The 20,418-nt window shown below is 50.3% G+C and overlaps 1 protein-coding gene across 3 annotated transcripts in view; it reads right to left on the bottom strand.

The window, feature by feature from the left end:
• DOP1A (DOP1 leucine zipper like protein A) overlaps positions 1-20,418 on the bottom strand; it is a 1,047,530-nt gene that overhangs the window by 496,832 nt on the left and 530,280 nt on the right. For all 3 annotated transcript variants that reach the window (XR_014963003.1, XM_085611023.1, XM_085611022.1), the window contains one exon: positions 11,513-11,613. Coding sequence is in view for 2 of the 3 variants with exons in the window: in XM_085611023.1 (XP_085467149.1) it covers positions 11,513-11,613 (101 nt within the window). In the remaining variant the exon portion in view is untranslated. The remainder of the gene's footprint in view (positions 1-11,512; positions 11,614-20,418) is intronic.

Raw genomic sequence — 20,418 nt, 5'->3', positions numbered from 1 at the left:
TTCTCCCGTCAGAGGGGAGAGGTTCACCTGAGGATCAGAAACATATAGCGTAATATCATCAGCATACAGTGATATGGTCAACGCCCGTGACGAGAAACCAATGCCCCTGGCCGCATGATGCTGCCGGATGCGAGCAGCCAAAGGTTCTGTGGCGATAGCAAAGAGCAGAGGCGACAGGGGGCAGCCCTGTCTCGTACCCCTCTGTGACGCGGTGGAGAAGCAAGGAGTAGGAGCGCACTATGTTCTCAGGCACTTTGTTTATTGAAGGCTTACAAACGGGCAAGTGGAACAAATGTCTTTTTAAAGTTAAGCATAAACACAAAGTCTCGGGTGAGTCTCCCTCCGGGTTCCTTCCGAGGACAGATCTAGGTCAGGCTTCCGTCTTCGGTCTTGCCACACAAAAGGGGGAAAAGAAGCGTCTCGTGGTCTTGGCGATCCGCCGGTGATATCCCAAAAGAAAAGAAAACAAGAGAAACTATATAAAGGCCGTCGTTAAGCGGCGCAGTGTTCTTTAGGAAGGGGGGAGTGAGGGAGCACCAATTTCCCTGCCCTGCACCGTGTGTGTAAGGGTTGGGGTAGGGGTCGTGACGTGCTCGGGGATCCTAGATTACGGGGTGCTAGGGCTCTCCCTTTTGGCTCCCCGTCTCACCCCCTGGCTCCCGCCCCGAACAGGTGTGTTCCAAAGAGCCCCTAGGGTTCCCCGTACCTTGTCAAGCCATGCCCCTCCAGGGACATGGCTCGCGTGCTGGCGGTACCGGATGAGGTCCGGCTCCCTTCTTTCGGCTGGTCCCTCGGTCCTCAGCGAAGTCGTCCGGTCGTCGTCGCGGTCCTCCTGAACCTCTGCGTCAGTTTCCTCGTTCCAGGCGCGCGGCGGTATCCACCAGGTCTGGATGGCTTCGTCCGTGGCTCTTCTCTCCGTCGCTCCCCGCGTTGTGTGTCTTGCTCCTTCCTCTTCCGTGTTTTGAGGATCCGCCTCTGTGTCACGTGATCGGGTCAGCTGGTGTGCTTCCTCCTGACGTCGTATCTCTGAGTTAAAGGGGAAGAGATCTGACGAGTCCGTTCCCGGCTGTAAAAGGAGACAAGGAGAGAGGTAAGCAGGAAATGGATCTTCCTGCGGTCCGTCTGGGGACGGTCCGTCACACCCTCCGAATGGCAAATGGCGCAGAGACGAGCCCGTTCACTCTCACCCTGGCAGTGATGCCGGTATATAGCAGTCTAATGTATCTGATAAAGGCCTCACTCACACCCATGCGCTGCAGCAGAGGGAACAGGAACCCCCACTCCAGGGAGTCTAACGCTTTGGTGGCGTCCAACAGTACCGCCGCAGCCTTAACATGTGGGGCCAAATAGTGCAGTACCCCGAAGAGGGTGCGGAGGTTGTGGGACGTCGAGCGGCCCGGCACAAAGCCCGACTGATCCGGGCGGATCATGAGGGGCAATACCGGCTGTAGCCGAGTTGCAAGCATTTTTGCAAAGATCTTCGCGTCAGTGTTAATTAAAGAGAGTGGCCTGTAGGAGTCGCATTGTTGGACATCTTTGTCCGGTTTCAGGAGGGTAATGATGACAGCCTCTCTCATTGATTCTGGAAGTATGCCCGACTCGACCGCCTCAGCATACACTGCCAACAGTCGGGGGGCCAGGAGATCTGCGTATTCCTTGTAAAACTGCGCCGGAAGGCCGTCCGGTCCCGGCGCCTTGCCGGCCGCCAACGACCCTATTGCCTCCCGTACATCGTCCGCTGCAAAGGGCCGATCGAAGTAACCTTGTTGGTGCGCATTGAACCATATAAGCTGTACCGTATCAAAATATTCAGAAAGCTCCGCCGGCGAGTGGGCCGCCCGTGCCCTGTACAGGTCCCTGTAAAAGGTCCGAAATGTATCCAGTATTTCCGTTGGGGTATATACGCTATCACCTCCCTGCGTCATCACTGAGGACACGAAGGGAGAGGGTCGTTGTGAGCGCAGGAGGAGGGCGAGCGTCCTACCCGGGCGATCCCCCTCCCCATATCTGCGGGCCACAGCATGCTTAGTCAGGAACTTAATCTCCCTATCAGCCTCCGCCTGATATTCAGTAAGCGTGGTGCGAGTTGCAGCCAAGGTGGCAGCCGAGGGGTCCGAACAGTACTGCACCTCTAGAGAATGCAGGCGATCCTCCAATTTACCTAGCGTACCCCTTATAGTCTTAAGGACTTTGGCCTGACCCGCAATGCAGTGGCCCCTGATCACCACCTTAAATGCGTCCCACAAAGTGCCCAACGATGCCACGGAGCCCTCATTAAGCTCAAAGTAATCTAGTATGTGTTGATGGATATCCTCCCGAAACACCTGATCCGACAGGGCATGTGCCGGCAACTGCCACGTGAAGGGTGTAATGTATGGCTTGGGGATATTTAGAGTTAGTTCAACCGGGGAGTGATCTGAGAGGGTGCGCGCCTTGTGAGTGACTGCAGACACCCAGGCATGCACCTGTGGGGTCAAGAGCCAAAAGTCCAAGCGGGACCAGGCTCCTCTGTGCGGGGTGAAGCAGGTGCCTTCCCTAACCGCGGGATGCAATACGCGCCACAAGTCTAGTAGAGTGTAGTCTGCCATTAGGCCACGGAGGAGACCAGCAGCTAGTGGGTGATGCGTGCGAGCGGCCCCCTCCCTATCTAGCTCCAGCGAAAGTACGGCATTGAAATCTCCTCCCCACATGCATGCCCCTACGCCCAGTGATTGTGTCAGGTGCCAGACATGCCGAAAAAATCCAGGGTCATCCGAGTTGGGGCCATATGTATTAACTAATGCGATCGGCATATGAAATAGCTGCCCTAGCAGTATGATGTATCGCCCCTCAGAATCAGCGTGCACCTTAACTGTTTGCCAGGGAAGGCCTTTACGGATAAGAATCGCCACTCCCCGGGAGTAATTGGAGCAACCAGAGGTGTGAATCTCGCCCCACCGAGCACTTCTAAGCTTGTCCCCGGCGTTGCGAGTCAAATGTGTTTCCTGTAGGAAACATATGTCGATTTGGTGTCGTGACAGATGTGCATGGGTCAAGCGTATCTTCCGGTGATCGTTAAGACCACGGATATTCCATGTAAGGCAGCGCAGTGCGGTCAGGGTGGCTTGTATGCGTGTGTCCTATGTAGTGGCGCAGTCACCGACGGTCCCCGTAGGAGGGCCCACCCGTGGTTACCCCTCGCCACATTCCCTTGGATCAGCAACCATAGTAAGTCGGCATGTGGCAAGACTGCATCATCATTCAGTGGTGTAGACATAAAGTACAATGTAATAGAACCAACCAACAACAACCCCAACCCCCCTCCACCCACTCCAACCCCCCAATCAGGTTGAGATACTGCCCCCCCCGCCACCCCATCCAACTGTAACTGTCCTGCAATAGTATCTCGGGAATCATCCCACAGGGGCGTGGGGTCACCGGCTCACTCCCCAGTCTGAAGACGACCGGGTGGCCGGACAGTTCTGCCCGTTACTAACGCAGTACCTCAACTCACAGCTAGGGAGGCCCTGCATTCCTCCCCCTACAGTGCTCCGCAGGGTATCGGCAATGTTAACCATGCGAGATCAGACCTCTCCCACAGTTCCGGGACAGATCCATCACCCTCTGCAGGCCCCGGGGACCCCCACAGGTGTGTACAGGTCGTGCACCCGACAGTCACGGTGTCCGGCGTCCCAGCACGTCTCAGCGTGTTGTAGTGTTGTGCTATTCAATGTCACTTAACTGGCCCATCAGAGGAGTATCTTGCTCATCTCGCCGCTCTCGCTGCGATCGTTCCGCCTGTCTAGCAAATTTGAGCGCGTCCGCCGCCGCTGTAAATACCATTGGCTTCCCTTTACTGTGGATCCGCAACTTGGCCGGGTACAGCATTGCATACTTAATTCCCACCTTCTGGAAGATTTTTTTAGCCGGTATGAATTCTCGCCTCGCGGCCTGCACAGCTTGTGTAAAATCCGGAAATAGGGAGATGGCCATATTTTGGAAAGTTAGCTCACCCTTTTCACGCGCCAACCTCAGGATAGTATCCCTGTCGCGGTAGTTTAGAACACGGGCCAGGATCGGTCGTGGCGGAGCTCCCGGCACAGGTCGCGGCCCTAGCGTGCGATGTGCACGTTCGACCAAGAACATGGCCGACAGGTCCTCCCCAAACAGTTCGCGGAACATACCTTCAACGAATTGTTCCATATTTCCAATGTTGGTGGATTCCGCAACACCAATAATTCTTACGTTATTCCTGCGGGAGCGAGCTTCCAAATCCTCGTTGCGCCCTCGTATCACCTCCAGGACCCTGTCCATGCGAAGTAACTTCTCCTGGGTGTCTCCATGGCTCTCTTCGCAGTCGGCAATTCGCGCTTCCACCGCCGTGATACGCTCCTCATGCTGGTCGACCCTGTGCGATATGCCATCAAGCCGCCGGGCCATGGAGTCGAGTTTGCCGTCAATTTCTTTGAGGCAGCCCTTAAGGTCGCGGAACATGCTTTTGACATCATCATCCGGTGTTTGGTCTAACTGCGTATCGGGGACCACAGTCTGCGACGCCGGCACCGCAACGGCGCCGCGCAAAGTCTGCTTCTCAAAGTGGAGCTTCCTCTGTTTGGTGTCCGACTTCCCCATGGCTCCTCCGAGGGGCTGCCACCCAGCGACGGCGGGAGACAGCAGGCACACCGCAGGCCACAGGCCTCACCAAGCGCAAGGATCGTGCAGGCCGAGTGATCACACCACCAAGCGGCCCCTCTCGCCGCCCACGCCCCTCGAAGCTCACCTCCAAGTAGGTAAGTCCAGGCCAGCTCTCGGCGTACTCAGGTCTCGGGCCTGCGTCAATCATGTACCAATGACGGTCTCACTGCGTTCGGGCAGCGGCCCGGTAGGCAACCCGGCCGGCCCCTCGCGCTCTCCTCACCACCACCTCATCAGCTCCCCAGCCGGCAGGCATACAGTGTTCAGAGTATGACTTCCACAGGCCCGACAGCCGGATTTCACTCGCTGCAAGGTGGGATCGGGCCTCACCTATCAGGCGCCGCAGCTCCCGTCCCCGGCCGTCTCACCCCAGCCGGAGCAGCGGCACAGGGTGCAGAGCAGTGCACGGCCATGCCGGGGAGGCCCAGGCAGTGCGCCCGTCAGCTCAGCAGATGTCGAGCGCCAGTCTCTCAACGAAGGCTGTCCTCCGCACATCAGGGGCCCAACGCAGTCACACGGGCGCCAGTCGCAGGGCGTACAACGTCCCACCAGGGTAAACGACAGCCTCCGTGCGCCTGACGGTCCACGGCCCGCGACCAGGGCCTTGCGTAGTAGAGGACGCCGCCCCGCGCGGTGCCTCCCGTCCGCCTGATCTGCTCGGAGACGTAGCTTCGGATCTCCGCCGCCGATTTTCGCCACAGCAGCACCGCTAGAATCCTCGTCGCCGGGGCACCTCCCGCTGTATTACCCCGTCACAAAAATCAATGCATTAGCCGGATGGTCTGTCGGATTAGCTGTCCGGCCGGCAGAGCCCCGTTACACGGCGGCCATCTTGCAGCTCGGCTCGGCCACGCCCCCGACCATTGTGTTATTCTTAATAACGGGGAGTGTTGGAATTTCAGGCAGGTGGCTCTCTATAGAAGAGGTGTTTCTCTGGAAAGTCTTGGAGAATCTCCTTCTTCTGAAGAAGAAAGCAGTGGGTATCTTTTGGCTTCTCTGCCTTTGGAGTCTAACTCTGTTGTTGCTGCACCTCAGGTGGATGGGGGTGCTGGGGATTCGTGTACATCTAATTCCATTTCCTTACCCATGCCTTTGGTCTCTAATCGCACCCCACGATTTAGGAGGGCTCCAGCTTATTTGCAAGATTTTGTACGTTGATGTTTTTTTTTTGTTTTTTTTTTGTTTTTGCTCTATTTTGTTTGTTTTCTTTAGAAAGGAAGAAGATGTGTAGTACATGCTCAATGTTCTCTATGATGATAGAATGTTTATTCACCTATGTTCTTTATTGCCTGGTAAATTCTAGGTTCTCTTCCTAGGCAGTTGCTGTTGGCTTCTGTCGTGGAGAGTCCGCTCTTGTGTTTGCTCCTAACCTAATAAATCACTCTACAAGAAGATACTTGCCTACGTCTACCTATTTACTACATTATGCTACTCTGAAAACCAAAAGATAGAAATGGGGAACTAGTTAGCAAGTTTTGTTAAGATCAAAAATGATCCTCCCTAGAAATGGCGATTTGGATCGACTATGAAAACATAAAATTTACAGTTGTGTCCTTCGCCTCATTACACCTACAAAGGTAAATATTTGTACACAAGAGTCCACTTAACCAAAAGATCTCAAAGGCCAGAACTCCATGGTGGAAGAGTAAGATCTGAACTGGCTATGAGCATGTTAAAGAACCACAACTCGTCCAAATCGAGCAAAAGAACAGGTCACCTACCTTTTGTACCGCTTTTCTTGGTATAGACTATCTAACCAGGCATAGCGTCGAAGGGCTACTGATGTGGAAATCGTGCTACCAAGTGCGTCAGCGGTATCCAGCCCACCGCGGATGGTAAACTTTGCTGCGTGTCTCCCGTCGGCAACTGCATGGGAGAGTACAGCCCGGGTTTCCTCCGGGCACTGAGGCAACACCGGCGCCACCGTATCCCACACAGAGTGGGAATAACGGCCCAACAGACATGCAGTGTTTACCGACCGCAGTCCCAAGCTGGAGGAAGAAAACATCTTCTTCCCAAGTTGGTCCAGCTTTTTGGATTCCCTATCAGATGGAGTGGTAGGGAATGCGCCTTTGGACATGGAGGTTCGGACCACCAAGCTCTCAGGGGTGGGGTGTTGGGCAATCATCCTGTCCACAGGAGCCCCTGTGTTGGGCCTGGACCAAGTGCCCAAAAGGATGTCTGTGAGGGTTTCATTAAACGGCAGCAGGGACTCTGAAGAACTCGCTGCCAGTTGAAGGACCTCTGTCAGGAGGTTAGTCCTGACTGCCACCGTAGGTAGCTCGAGGTGGAGAGCCTCGGCCGCTCTCCGCAACACCACTGCGTATGACGCTCTATCCTCCGCAACCACGGTAGGAGGAGACAACATGCCTAGGTCTGGGGAGGTATCCACACCACTGGCATCCCCCAGTTCCTCTCTCCAGTCCGGATCGTAATCTAACTGGTCTGTTGGAGGGTCACCAGACCCCTCAGAGTCTTCCTCACCCTCCTCTGGCTGCCAATCTGGTTGAAAATGGCCAGGGTGGAACACAGGGACAAAAGTACAGATCGGCGTCGGCCAACGCCGGTCCGGCTCCATGTCCACACAGGGCGGAAGCCGGGGTCGACGCCGGCTGAGGGTCCAGCCGGGGTCGGCTGCGGACTTGGTGCCGGTGAAATCAACGCCGGTGGAGGTGTAACGAGGTCGACCGGTGCCGATCCGTATCCAGGCCTGGACCCAAGGGGGTCCTGCGGTGCCGAGCCGATGCCGCCGGCATCTAATGCCTAGGGCCCGGAGCCGAGTCCGTGGGGCCCGAAGGTGCGCTGGCGTAGTCGGGCTGCCCAAAGATGGCGTGCATCGCTTCGTAAAACTGGCGAAGCTGGGCAGGGGTCGCTCCCGTTCCCGGGAAGGGAGGGAAGGCCGGAGTCGACCCTGAAGGCCCCGCACGCGGAGCTGCGGGAGTGTCACCACCCTCACCCTTCGTCGCGTCGGCCGACGGACGAGGGTAAGTCGAAGAGTGACGATGCTTCTTTGACTTCCTCTTGTGCTTCGACTTATCTGACCCCGAGAGCGAAGACTTAGAAGAGGAGTGGGGATGACTCCGCGATCGGTCCCTCGACGTCTCACACGACGGGGACCTTGAGCATCGCATAGCCAACTGCCGGGTCTCGAGAAGCTTTCGGGACCGCTCCCGCAAAGACTTTGGGCCATGGTCCAGCAGTCGGAGCACGACTTGGGGTCATGGTCGCGCTCCAGGCAGTAGAGGCACATGTGGTGCGGATCCGTCACAGACATCAGTCAGGTATAGGAACAGCATGCCTTGAAGCCGGGCATCCCTCGTGCATCAGGAGTCGGTTGAGACTCAAAAACAAAGTCGACAAAAGTCGCAAAAAAAAAGTCAGTCACAAAGTGACTGGGGGTACCGCTCTCTCCGGATCTGCGCTTGCTGGCGCGGAAAAAGAAAGAACTGACGTCAGTGAGCGAGGGAGGCGTTTATGTAGCTTCTGCAACATCATCCCAGCGACCACGACGGATGCAGTGTCGACTGACGCCACCTTCGGACGCGCAGGGCTACTGCTGACGAAACACTTTCCGGATCCATTCTGACGCCTGGGGGTAATTCTAAGGTAAGGAATCTATAACCAACTGTTTCTTTCAGATAGGAGCTTTCAGGCCTGCCCGTGCACAGTGCTGGAGGTCACCTCCTGAAGCTTGGGGCCCCCCCACACCACACGGACTGTGGGGGCTATTGTTACGCCACTATGAGAATGGGCCCGAGATCCCCCTCTAGATCGGAACGAAGATGTGAGGAGCCTTTTCCTGATACATCACCTGGAGATTCATTGCCCGCTCGTCAATCAATTTGGGGTGCATTGACTAGCAATTGGTGCAGGCCTTGAGGTTGCGGTTTGACCCCAGGCACCAGAGCCAAACACAGTGTGGGTTAGAGATAGACACTTGTCTGTAACATTCCTCCTATGATTTAAATCCTGTGGATTTGTTGGAGGACATATCTCTTGCACACTGGGAACAAAGCTCAAAATGAATCAGCAAATGGGTCGAAAAAAGGGGTAAAAAAATGACTGAGATAGCTCTCCGGATCCATGTTGTTAGCGTGGAAAGAAAGGAACTGCGTCAGTGGGCCGTAGTGGCACCTATTGGCACTCTTAATGTCACCTGATGTGGACGACGTCAACAAAGAGCCACTTGACGCCACTTACCAGCACACAGAGCTACTGCTCAAGATTTTCTGGATCCAGTCTGACACTTGGGGAATATTTCAAGGTGAGGCACCTGCAGTTATAAGTCTCTATTAGAAGCCTGCCATAATCCATATCCAGAATGGCTTGTGGTGACTTCAAGATCCAGGGTGCACATAGTTGGGGAGGGGGCAAGGGGTGGTTGTAAAGGTTAGAAGTAGCAGGCGGTATTTTTGGCCAAAAAAGATGGGTTGGGCGGGTATGGTGAAGGGTCAAGCCTGGTACAAGGTACCCAGGAAATTTTTGGTCAGCGTAACTAGCAAATATGAAGTATGGGATGATGCCTAGTAAAATTAGTTGTTTCTATGGTATACCCATCCATTACAGTTCCACTCAATCCTGTCCTGCATCTTTTTTTTTTTCCTCGGGGATTGCTTGATTACTGAGGCTTGTCATTCACCCTCCATAACACCAAACTCCATTTCTCCTTCAGCATTAGGCATTTGTTGGTTTCCTCTCTGAAGTTGGGCCTATTTCTGCTTGCCTGGGTACTTGTCAGGACTACACCTCCTCAGGAAATTGTTGAGTCACATGTAGTCTAATCATGTTCTTGCAGTTTTTTGCATTCTCCAGCACAGAGGATTAATTATACACCCCTATCTGTATTCCACAGATTGGTCCTGCTTTCTTCAATCCTCAGCTCAGCATACTGTTTTCTTTGGCTGGTTCTTTTCACTACCACCTCATCCCTAATAGCCAGGTCTGTAAAGGTTTACCCTATGTCCTACAAAATCACAGCTGCTGTATTCTCCCTTTCTCCTTATCCTCATTGGATATGTCTCCTACATAGTACTTTGTGTGGAGTTTAGGGAATTAGATCTAAGTTCAAGCTACTAGGTGGGGCCCGTTCACTCTTGCGATGAGCTGAGGTGAAGCGGAAGGCACTTTTGAGAGGCAGAAGAAACAATGAAAAGTTATTATGAGCTTGAAGTGGGTGCCTATGAGAAACGTCAGGACCAGATTAAGATCCCACAGTGACACCACAAATGGTGTGGTAGGGTGCATGTGTGTCAAACCTTTAATAAACCACATCAGAACAGGTGACTTCAGCAAGGACGGTTTGTCCAGAAAATGCAAACAGGCTGAAAGGGAAGACAAACATTCTTTAACAGTGCCCACTGCAAAGCCTCGCTGGGCCAGAGACAAAACAAACAATCAAACATCCAACAGTTTGGTTTTAAAAGAGTCTATCTTGCGAATTCTACATCAGGCCATAAACCTGTCTCAGCACCTGGGGTAAATGGATTTCGTAGATGAGCGCCTGGCAGCAAGCATGACATACACAACTTCATCCACAACCTCAGGAGGTAGATGGAACACAATCAACTGCAGTTGTTCAAAATCGCTACACATGGAGATGTACATATTGCAAAGGTTTGGGTGCAGAACTCCGTCCTGCTGCTGCAACAGACGATCCTCCTAAAGTGGTAGCCTGAATGGGAAACAAATGCTCAGACCCAATAGTTCATGGTTTCACCATCTCCCGGCCCAATCTGAAGCCACCAGAATAACTTGGGCCTGGTCATTCCTTATCTTCTTCAGAGCTCAGCGCAGGAGAGACAGAAGCAGAAAGGCATACAGCAGTTCCGTGCTCCACTCTCACCTGAATGTGTCTTCTAGAGAAAGCGCTCTCTAGAACTTCAACATTGTGTAGATGTTTTGCCTCTGCATTTTCTCAACGGTGGCGAAAAGATCCAGCTAGGGATCTCCCCACTGCTGGAGGATGCCCTTAGCCAACTCGGGGTGCAATCACCATTTGTGAGCTGCCAGGCATCACCGGCTGAGTTTGTGTGCCCTAGCATTTAAAGACCCTGCTGGTTGGTTTGCTATCAGGGAGATGCCCCTCCAGTAAACTCTAGAGGCGCAGTACACATGTATCTCAGACCAACAGTAAATATGGTGTCTTGACGGTGTTCTGCCCCTTCAACAAATTTCACAAACTTCTGCTGCGGCCCCTAGATGAAAATAAAGAAGTCTGCATCCCAGAGGTGATGGACGGAACAAAGCTAACTGCCTTTTTGTATGGCTAAAAGCATTTGACTCAAGGCAAGCACTGTAATTCTTCACTAAGGAGTATAAGATTGAACAAGTTCAAGTTCAGAATGGGGCACACACTCCTGTTCCTCTTGTCCATAAAAAATAACTATTCCCTTCCTTAGTCTGAACGAACTTGAGCCGCTCTGGGCAAAGCAAATTTTCTTCTTCATATCTTACTCACATCACTGTCCTCCTGGCCACCACTGGTAACATAAAACGTCCGCCAGCGCTCTATTGCTTTGTTAACAAGGGTCAATACTTACAATCATATGTACATGTGAATACATTAAACATTACGACCAATATTTCTTTCAGTTTATTATCACACTGATAGCACATTACATGTCACTGTTAAGCACAAAATACAATATATAGATTGGCATGCACAGTATATGAATTAAATGATAAGTGTGGATCTAATGTTATGTCCCTGCCATTGTGAGTTTGATCGCTCTCAACGCTGAAATCACACCATATTTTCTTCTGGTACAATTATTTTGTTTGTGCACAGTTCTTTAAATGTAATAATATATTTGCCACAGCCTACTGAGCATGTACTAACCTGTCAAAAGTACGTCCAAATGATGAGGACTTGTTAACATGAAGGTCTCTGGTGATATGCCAAAGAACAGCAAACTTTGAATGAGCCTGAATGCGTATTTTCTGGGAAACAGAAATGAAGAACTTAATATTAAATTGAAACTTTATTAGCAATATTGACAAAGCAGGAAGATTAAATAGCAATTATGCATAATATTAAAAAAATATTAAATAAAAAATATTTAGTTATAGGACTGGTTCTTCATCCCTGGTACCATCCACAGAAAAAGTATGGTTTTGGATACTTCCTCAAAGATAAGTCAGAAATCTCAAAACCATATGCAGCTATAAATGATCATGAACTTGATATCACCTGCATGTGATCACTCGGTATGCAAGAATACAATTCGCCCTGCTCATGTACCTAAGAACTTGCTAACTTACTTGTAATCTTCACTGCTTCAACTGCCACTTCCTTGTCCTAGTCCTCCCTTACAGAGGCGCCTGCTGCAATCCTGCATCTGTGACAATTACTTGGAAGGGTCAGGACGTGTCCAGTGGCGGCTGCCCCCTACAAAAAGTGTTGAGGCTGCCACCTACAAAAAGTGGTGAGGCGGGTGAAGGGGATACAGGGGGTGGGGGCATGGGCTTAGTAATAAAAAAAAAGGAAAGACTTACCTTAACCTGCTGCCCGTCTCCCGCGTTGTGCCTCGTCGAGTTCTTCTTCCTGGTTCCAGCAGACACTGGGAAAGGATCATAGATTCCCTGTACAATCCCGTCGCAGCTCTAATGCTATGAGAGGGATTGGCCTGAGCGGGCTGAAAAGACGCTCGCTCAGGCACAGTGAGCCTGTGCTGTTTCTCCAACCTGGCTGTTCAATACAGCCGGGTTAGAGAAAACTAAGTGAGCATGTGTGTTACGGCGGCCTAAGATGCCCGGCCAAAAAAACACATGCGCACTTAAGAGAGTGCACTCAACTCCTACTCTCCCCCCCCCCTATATTGGCCCAGCCCCACCCCTCCCTACACACGCTGGCTGAACCAGCTGCTGAAAAATAAAATGATAATGAAACATGGTTTTATTTTTGAGCTGCTGGCTCTGAGCCAGTGGGGCGACGCTTCTCCACAGTTGTGAAGGAGCTGCCTCTGGACGTATCGTGGGAGGTGACACCCTTTACCCCTGCAGTTGAGCGTGGTGCAAGATTTAAAATAACTTGAATAAGGGAAGTGAGGCTGAAAAGGCGGACCCTCTCCCCAACAGAGAAAGAAGTCAGACAGGAAGGAGATGAGGGCATAAAGATTATTCTTCCTTTTAAGAGAGAAACTTCTGTCCTAATACAAGGAAAGTGCACCAAAAGATAATCAGTTTTCATTTTTCATTCATTAAACATGCTTTAAGCGAGGATAGGAGGGCGGCATATGATCTCTGGAAGATACCCTATCAGAGAGCCAATGTTGCACCTCATTACCATTAATTTCTCCAGCACAATATTATACTTCAATCAATGTTTCAGAATACAATAGCAAGCAGTGCCATCAAGGAGGCTAATAGTGAAAGGGGGCATGGCGTAGCCGAGAAGCAAGATCGCCGCTCACTGAGAGGGCTCTACCGGCCGAGACAAAATCCTTTATACAACCGCTTTTTTCCAGAGGCAGCTGGTGCAGAGACACAGGAAATAAGCCAGCATAAACCCCTGCGTTGCACATCCCATGGCAAATTTGGACAAGGAAGGTCCCCCGGCGGAGCGATCTGTGTGGAGTGCGGTGAGGCGGGCCGGTGTGGCAGCCAGGCCTAAGGAGTCAGGGCTGTGTCATGCCTGCTGTACGCCACTCTGTCAGAGAGGGCTTGCCCGGGGGCGTGTGGAGATGGAGTAGTGGTGGATGACTCCCCGCACAAGGGGGCCTGGTGACGCAAGAAGCCTGCTATGGGGCCTCGGACTAGATGGGCGCGGCTCGGAGGTGAGCGATACCACCCCCTGTCCCAGTACCTGCATGGGAGCTGCTGGGCCACGCCCGCCCTCGCTGTATCCGCTGCGGGAAGTGATTATGAGTCTTCTTGCCCGACTGACCCGGCGCCCTATGCGGAGGCTGGGGCTGGGCTGTGGAAACTGCGCTGGGGCCCATGCATCAGATTGCATGCAGGGCGGAAAGGGGAGCACTGGAACAGAGCCTGCGGGTAGCTCGACCGTTGCGGAGGCCTACTATCATGGTTGGACAGGGAACTGAACTACGAGCGCTAGAGGCATGGACACCAAGTGGAGGCCTGAAAGTAAGAAAATACCTTAATCAAGGAGATTGGCAGCTCGGTCGCACTCCCTGCAACTACTTGTTAATTGTCGAATTGTACGCGGGTACGTTGCAGTGATAACCCAGATATAGGAAAAATTACAACTACTTCCATAAACTATGCAATAATCACCCGAAATACACCTTAAGACTTCCAATTCACCCTACGGGCCTGTACATGCCCCCTTCCCGGGTGTAGGGGCTGAGTGTGGCAGAGCTGTTGCTTCTTCAGGGCTGCTGAATCCCTAGACTGTTCCTGATCAGTGCTCGTCATACGCAGCGGCCAGCGGGGGCTCTGAGGTTAACGACACCCACCGATAACAGAGCCGGGACTGCTGGGATTGATGCAAATCGCCTAAGATGGGGAAGCATGATGCAAAACAGCCAAAACTAAAATTCAACAAAAAACGGCTGACTCGTAAAACAGATTCTGAGATGGCGCCTGATACTGATGCAACTAACAGGGAAAAATCTGAGCAACAAGACAGACATTCACACCATCATATTAGAGGTTAAAACTAGCCTTAAAACTATTGATGGAAAACTTGATGTGTAGACTGCCTGTTTGGATCAAGATAAAAAAACAGAGTAGGGACCCACAAAACTAGGTTGGATCTACTCGAAAACAGGACATCTGATGCCTCATGATTACCAGGTGGAATCCAAAGAACAAATTTTACAGATGGAAAAAGAGTTAACCATCATTAGGGCAAAGAAGGAAGATCTTGAAGCCTGTTCAAGATGGAATAATCTCCGCATAACAGGAGCGCCAGAGACCTCTGCTATATCGAAAAGGGAAGACTTTGTGGAAACCCTGTTGCGTGAATTATTTGCACAGCTCTCTCTACCGTCTTCATAGTAGAGACGGCACACCACTCCCTAGGTCCGAGGCCCTGAGTTGGTGCCACTCCACGTCCTATAGCTGTGTGCATCCTTAATTACAGGGATCGTGATGTAATCCTACGACTTGCATGTGAACGTGGTATCATACAACACCAAGGTAACATCTTATCATTCTACTCCGATTTCACCCCTTTACTGCAAGCTGCTCGTCGTGACTTTCTGCTTGTGAAACGTTTGCAGGCAGAAGCGTCCTATGCTTTTCTTTACCCAGACAAATTATGTGTCACTTATGAAGAGAACCACATTATTTTACAGATGCCAAATCAGCCCTCAAATTTGCTAAACATATTGGCGAACTAAACACTCCTCAACATCTTTGCCCCGTTCTCTGACCGATGCTAACCTGAGTGATAATGACTGAACTGGTGGGTTGCATGTGCCTAATGACATGAGGCATTGGAGCATATTGTTGCTATTGAACGTTACATTATTATGGGTCTCAATCCTACAACCTGATGGTGCTTTGGTTGTTGCTTGTATTATATTGCTATTTCCCCAGTGGTGGAAGAGGTACTGCTGATACTCCTGGTTGCCAATGGGCCAACATCCCTCTCGGCCACCCTACCACCTTAGGTAGGGTAGTTTGTCGGCGATACCTGGTTCACCCCAGGAGAACTCCGAATGACACGTGTTCACACCTGGGCATGTTGTTTGGCGGGAAGGAGAGGTCATGGGCACAACCTGATTGGGAGGTTGGCGTGGGAGGTGGGGTGGGTGGGTCAGTTCTCAAAGAATTTAAGGGGTTTGAACTGAAACCGGGGAATGTTGTTATTAAATGGAAGCCAGAGACCTGTACACACATCATGTGCATGCACTATGCTTACTTGTCACAGTGAGGACGCCACAGCCACAAATCAACAAATGATATCTTGGCTCTGACTATTTTATTGGAACCGGCCTGGGAGGTACACTCACCGAGCTCTTTAAAATTAAGTAAATTGCGTACCTCACTTGAAATAATCAAGGTCTGAATGAACATTGAAAGGCACGCTTAGTACAAACATATCTACTTGGGCACAAAATTGATGTTTACTTTCTACAGGAAAGACACCCCAAGGGCACATCGACATCCAAACTTCACTCTTGACGCTGGAGCTATGTTTATGCCGTGACGTACTTGAGATATTCCAGAGGGGTGACGGTGTTGATACACAAAGACCTGGGATGGACCCCAATACAATCTTTGATTGACTGTGAAAGATGATACGTTATAGTAGAAAGTCACATTTGGGGAAGACCAATAACCTTGGTGGCTATATACGGGCCTAACACAGACAACTCTATTTTGTTTGACAATATCTGGTCAAACATCTCAAGATTAGGTGGGAACAAAGTGATATGGGGTGGAGATTTCAATGCCATACTTGACAACACATTAGATAGATATGGCGCTTTCTGCAGTTTACACCCCAGGGCCATGGCGATGCTGCAGATGACCGCGAGAGAACACTATTTGGGAGACATCTGGAGGCAGCCGTATCCAGACACTCGAGAGGGTACTTGTTTAACCACACATCACCAAGCATGGTCCAGACTGGATTTCTGGCTTGTGACCAGGGCCGTTGTAACCTGGACCACATCTATTGCACACATGTTATGTTATGTTAATTAGACTTCTTAAGCGCACGCAACGGTTACCCTAGGGTGTCCTGGCACTGAGCACTGCCTCACTGGCTATCATAGTTGGGGGGGCTATAGGGTAAATAAACATGCCAAACACATTATCTGACCACGTCCCGGTTCTGCTTCAAGTTCTGCTGACTCAGACGATCCCTAGAGCATTTGTAAGGGATTTTCCCTCAGATGCGCTAACGGATACATTATTTAGGGAATAAATTAAAGAAATCATTGAATACTTCACATTAAACGGACATTCGGTAACATCCCCAGCAATTTTTTCTAAGGCATTTAACGTGGTGGTCAGGGGGGCATGTATTGCTAAGTAGGCTAGGGCACTCAAAGGACATTAGGCGATTGTTGGGAAAAATCGAAAGGGAAATATGTGAGCTTGAGAAAGCATATTACCAAACCAATGAACCAAAGCATCTTGCCGCCCTTAGGGAGAAGATGACTGACTTTAATAAAGAGGCACACAGGGAAACTCGCTTCCTGGGTAAATTCACAATGGGCCGGAGATATGGAGAAGGCGGCAGGCTCAGTAAAAGCTTGCCACCATGCTCAGGCACCCCCCCCCCCCAGAGTCCTCTACATATGTTGCAGAGTTATTAGATACTGACTTTAACCCGTTCAGAGATCAGACTGTCCTCCCCGACATCCTCACTGACTTTTACATGAAATTATATTATTGGGGCCCAAGTTGTGCGGCCACTGCACTGAACGAATACTGGGACACTATACAACTCATATGGTTGGACCATGCACATAGAGCGTACTTAGACGAACCCTTTACCACTGACAACATCATTCAGGTCATTCAAAGTTTGCCATTGGACAAGGCCCCAGGATTAGACGGCCTCAATACTTCTTTTCATAAGACGTATGCCTCAATACTGGCACCCCAGCTCCTTAAAGTTTATCAGGAGGCGTTAGAAAAGGTTACCCTGCCTTTGACCATGCGAGAGGCCGTGATAATCAGACTTCTCATACACAGAAAACCAATGTGATTCCTATCGACCACCATCCCTAATCAACGTTGACAACAAAATCTATGCACAATTACTGGCTATAAGACTGCAGCCACTCCTACCACAAATAGTCAGACCCGATCAATCCGGCCTTTTCCCTGGATGCTGCACCTCTCATAACCTGCCACAATATTTGCAGTATTACACCTTTTGAGCCCCCAGGTGTTGGCACTAGCCGCCCTACTAGATGCCACTAAAGCTTCTGATACCCTAGAATGGTCCTATTTATTCTCATTGCTGGCTAGAATTGGCTTCAGTCCCAAGTTTATACAATAGATATGCCTCTTATACACAGGCCCCACAGCACATTTTTGATTCAACAATCTTGTTTCAAATTCCTTTCCGATAACCCAGGGCACACGCCAGGGATGTCCACTACCATCTCTTTTATTCGCTATTGCGATAGAACCCCTGGCTGTGTGGCTCCCTCAACACCATGCAAATTAGCGTCTCAGAGGCTGGTGGTATCTCTATACGCAGTTGACATCACTCTATATGTCTGTATCCCAAAAGACAATTTATGTCCCATGATACGCAAATTGATCTGATTTGGCCGGATATCGGGAATACAGTTCAATTGGTCCAAATCCATACTGTTTCCCCTTACTGACATGACAAAGCCATTTACTTTAGAATACCTGTTACAATGGGCTGAGGGACAGATACTTGAGAACCTGACTTAGCAGAGACACACAGGAACTTTGGGAGGCAAACTATGGCTGAATGATCAAGTGTAGGAAGAGAAAGTAACCCATTTCAATGGCTGGTCGGATAGCAACCGCAATGATGATTGTTTTAACCAAATTGCTGTACTTGTTTGTTAGTTTACCTATACCATTGACCTCTGTATTCCTTAAGCGAGTTCGATCCAACATGATTACCCTGGTCTGTGCCGGAAAACAGCCTAGAATATCCTGGGATGTTCTTACATTACCACTATGCCAAGGGGGACTGGGAGCACCAGACTTTACCCTGTACGCTTATTGTGCACAAGCCTAATTCTTACACACTGGCTATGCCCTTCCCCATTTCAACCACATGTTGCAGTAGAACTGGACAGAAGCTGCCCCCACTCCACTATCCACTGCACTCTACCAGGAATATAGACATCTGGGAAAGGAGATAAATATGATTGAAACTTTGAGATGGGTGTGGGACGGTTTGAGGAAAAGAGTGCGTCTTCCCATTTTATATGCTCCATCCATCCCACTTGCACACACTTCCTTCTTTCCCCCGATGTAGGACTTAGTAGCAATCACATGGGCACATAGACTCAGCATTAATACATTTGCAAATGTATTTCCTGGTGATGTATTTCTCACCCCCCACAACCCAGTGAAGACATACTCCTGAACCTCTCAGACACTCTTTTATACTATCAACTGCCTGCTACTTGCCGCAAGCTGCAAGATACATTCCCGGCCCCACCTCCAACTCTTAATCCACTAGAACACGTTAACTGATCCATCTCCACATAAATCCATTACACACCTGTACAATATCACACAACTAACATCTCTGATAAATAAACCTAGAGCACTGGAGAGTTGCAGATTAATCTTAGAACCACCTGTGACGGATTAACAATAGCTCTACTGTTGCGGCCAGTTGGAATTCCTCTCCCCTAATTACAGGCTACGCCTGATCCATTTCAAGTTTTTACACTAAATGTATAGAATCCCACTGCAGATTTTTGATATGGGTCTCAGTATAGACAGTAACTGCTGCAGATGCCATACAACACAAGCCACATTTCTCCATCTGGCATGGCAATACCCGCCGATAGCGAGATACTGGGATAAAGTATATGACGCTATACAAGACATTACAGGACTGGAACTGAGGCGTGTACCCTTGGTGAGCCTACTAGGCTATGTTAAAGAAGCTCGTCCCCGTAGATCGCTGCCTCCTTCCCATGCTGTTGTTGCTGGCAAAGCATAGAGTTGCCATGCACTGGGGCAAAGGCTCTGCACCCTCAAACGACACCTGGGTAACTGATATTGCATTTTGTCAAGAAGGATAAGTTACTCACCTGTAAACCTACTTCTCTTCCAGGGGTACCCTCATCAAAGTCATAAGCAATTAATATTGCTGCCCATGTGCGGGGACCCACAAAACTGGCACTGTGCCTTTAAGGCAGCCATGACCCCCAGCTTCCCATCATACCTCAGGGATGACAGTTAGGTCAGTTGTTCTTTGCGTAACCCTGAAGGTCAGGGCACAAAGATATCATTTAACAATGAAGTAATCTCATTTGCCTGGGGAGGCGGGTGGGTTGCTTATGACTTTGATGAGGATACCCCTGGAAGAGAACTAGGATTACAGGTGAGTAACTTACCCTTCTCTTCCAGGGGATCCTCATCAATAGTCATAAGCACTGAATAGAATAGGAAGCCCATCTTCCGCCTGTAGGCAAATGAGTGAATGACCCAACATACAACAACAGCAGCAATCAGCTGTTGAACAGATTCCTCAAGGAGGCCTGGCCTACTTGGGTGTCTGCTCTGGTGTCAATCTAGACAATAGTGCCTCGTAAATGTCTGGACGGACCTCCAAGTTGCCGCCTTACAGATCTCAGAGATAGGCACGTTATGAAGGAAAGCAGTCGTAGCCGCCTTTTCTCTCGTGGAATGCGGCTTGGGAGCCGGCCCAAGGGGCTTTTGTGCGAATTGATAAGCTAACTTGATGCATGAAACTATCCACCTGGAGATGGATCACTTTGAGGCTGGAAAACCTGCTCTGATCGACCCATAGTTAAAGAATAGTTGATCAGACTTTCTAATCAACTTGGACCTATCTAGATAGAACTTTAAAACTCTTTTCAGGTCAAGTGAGTGCAAAGCCCTCTCAGCGGGAGTGGAGGGATTAGGGAAAAGAGTCAGAAGTGAAATGGTCGGATTCACATGGAAATCTGACACCACCTTCGGAAGGAAGGAGGGATGAGTCCTCAATACCACCCTATTGAGATGGAAAACAGTGTACGGTTCCTTTGAACAGAGCACTTGTATTTCACTCACTCTGCGAGCTGAGGTGATGGCTACCAGGAAAGCCACCTTCCACGTGAGGTGTTGCAAGGCTGCTTTGTGGATAGGTTC

This window comes from Triturus cristatus, chromosome 6, assembly GCF_964204655.1.
Source record: "Triturus cristatus chromosome 6, aTriCri1.1, whole genome shotgun sequence".
In the NCBI taxonomy this organism is placed as follows: Eukaryota; Metazoa; Chordata; class Amphibia; order Caudata; family Salamandridae; genus Triturus; species Triturus cristatus.
The sequence above is the reverse complement of the archived record's forward strand: the minus strand, read 5'-3'. Positions and strand labels throughout refer to the sequence as shown.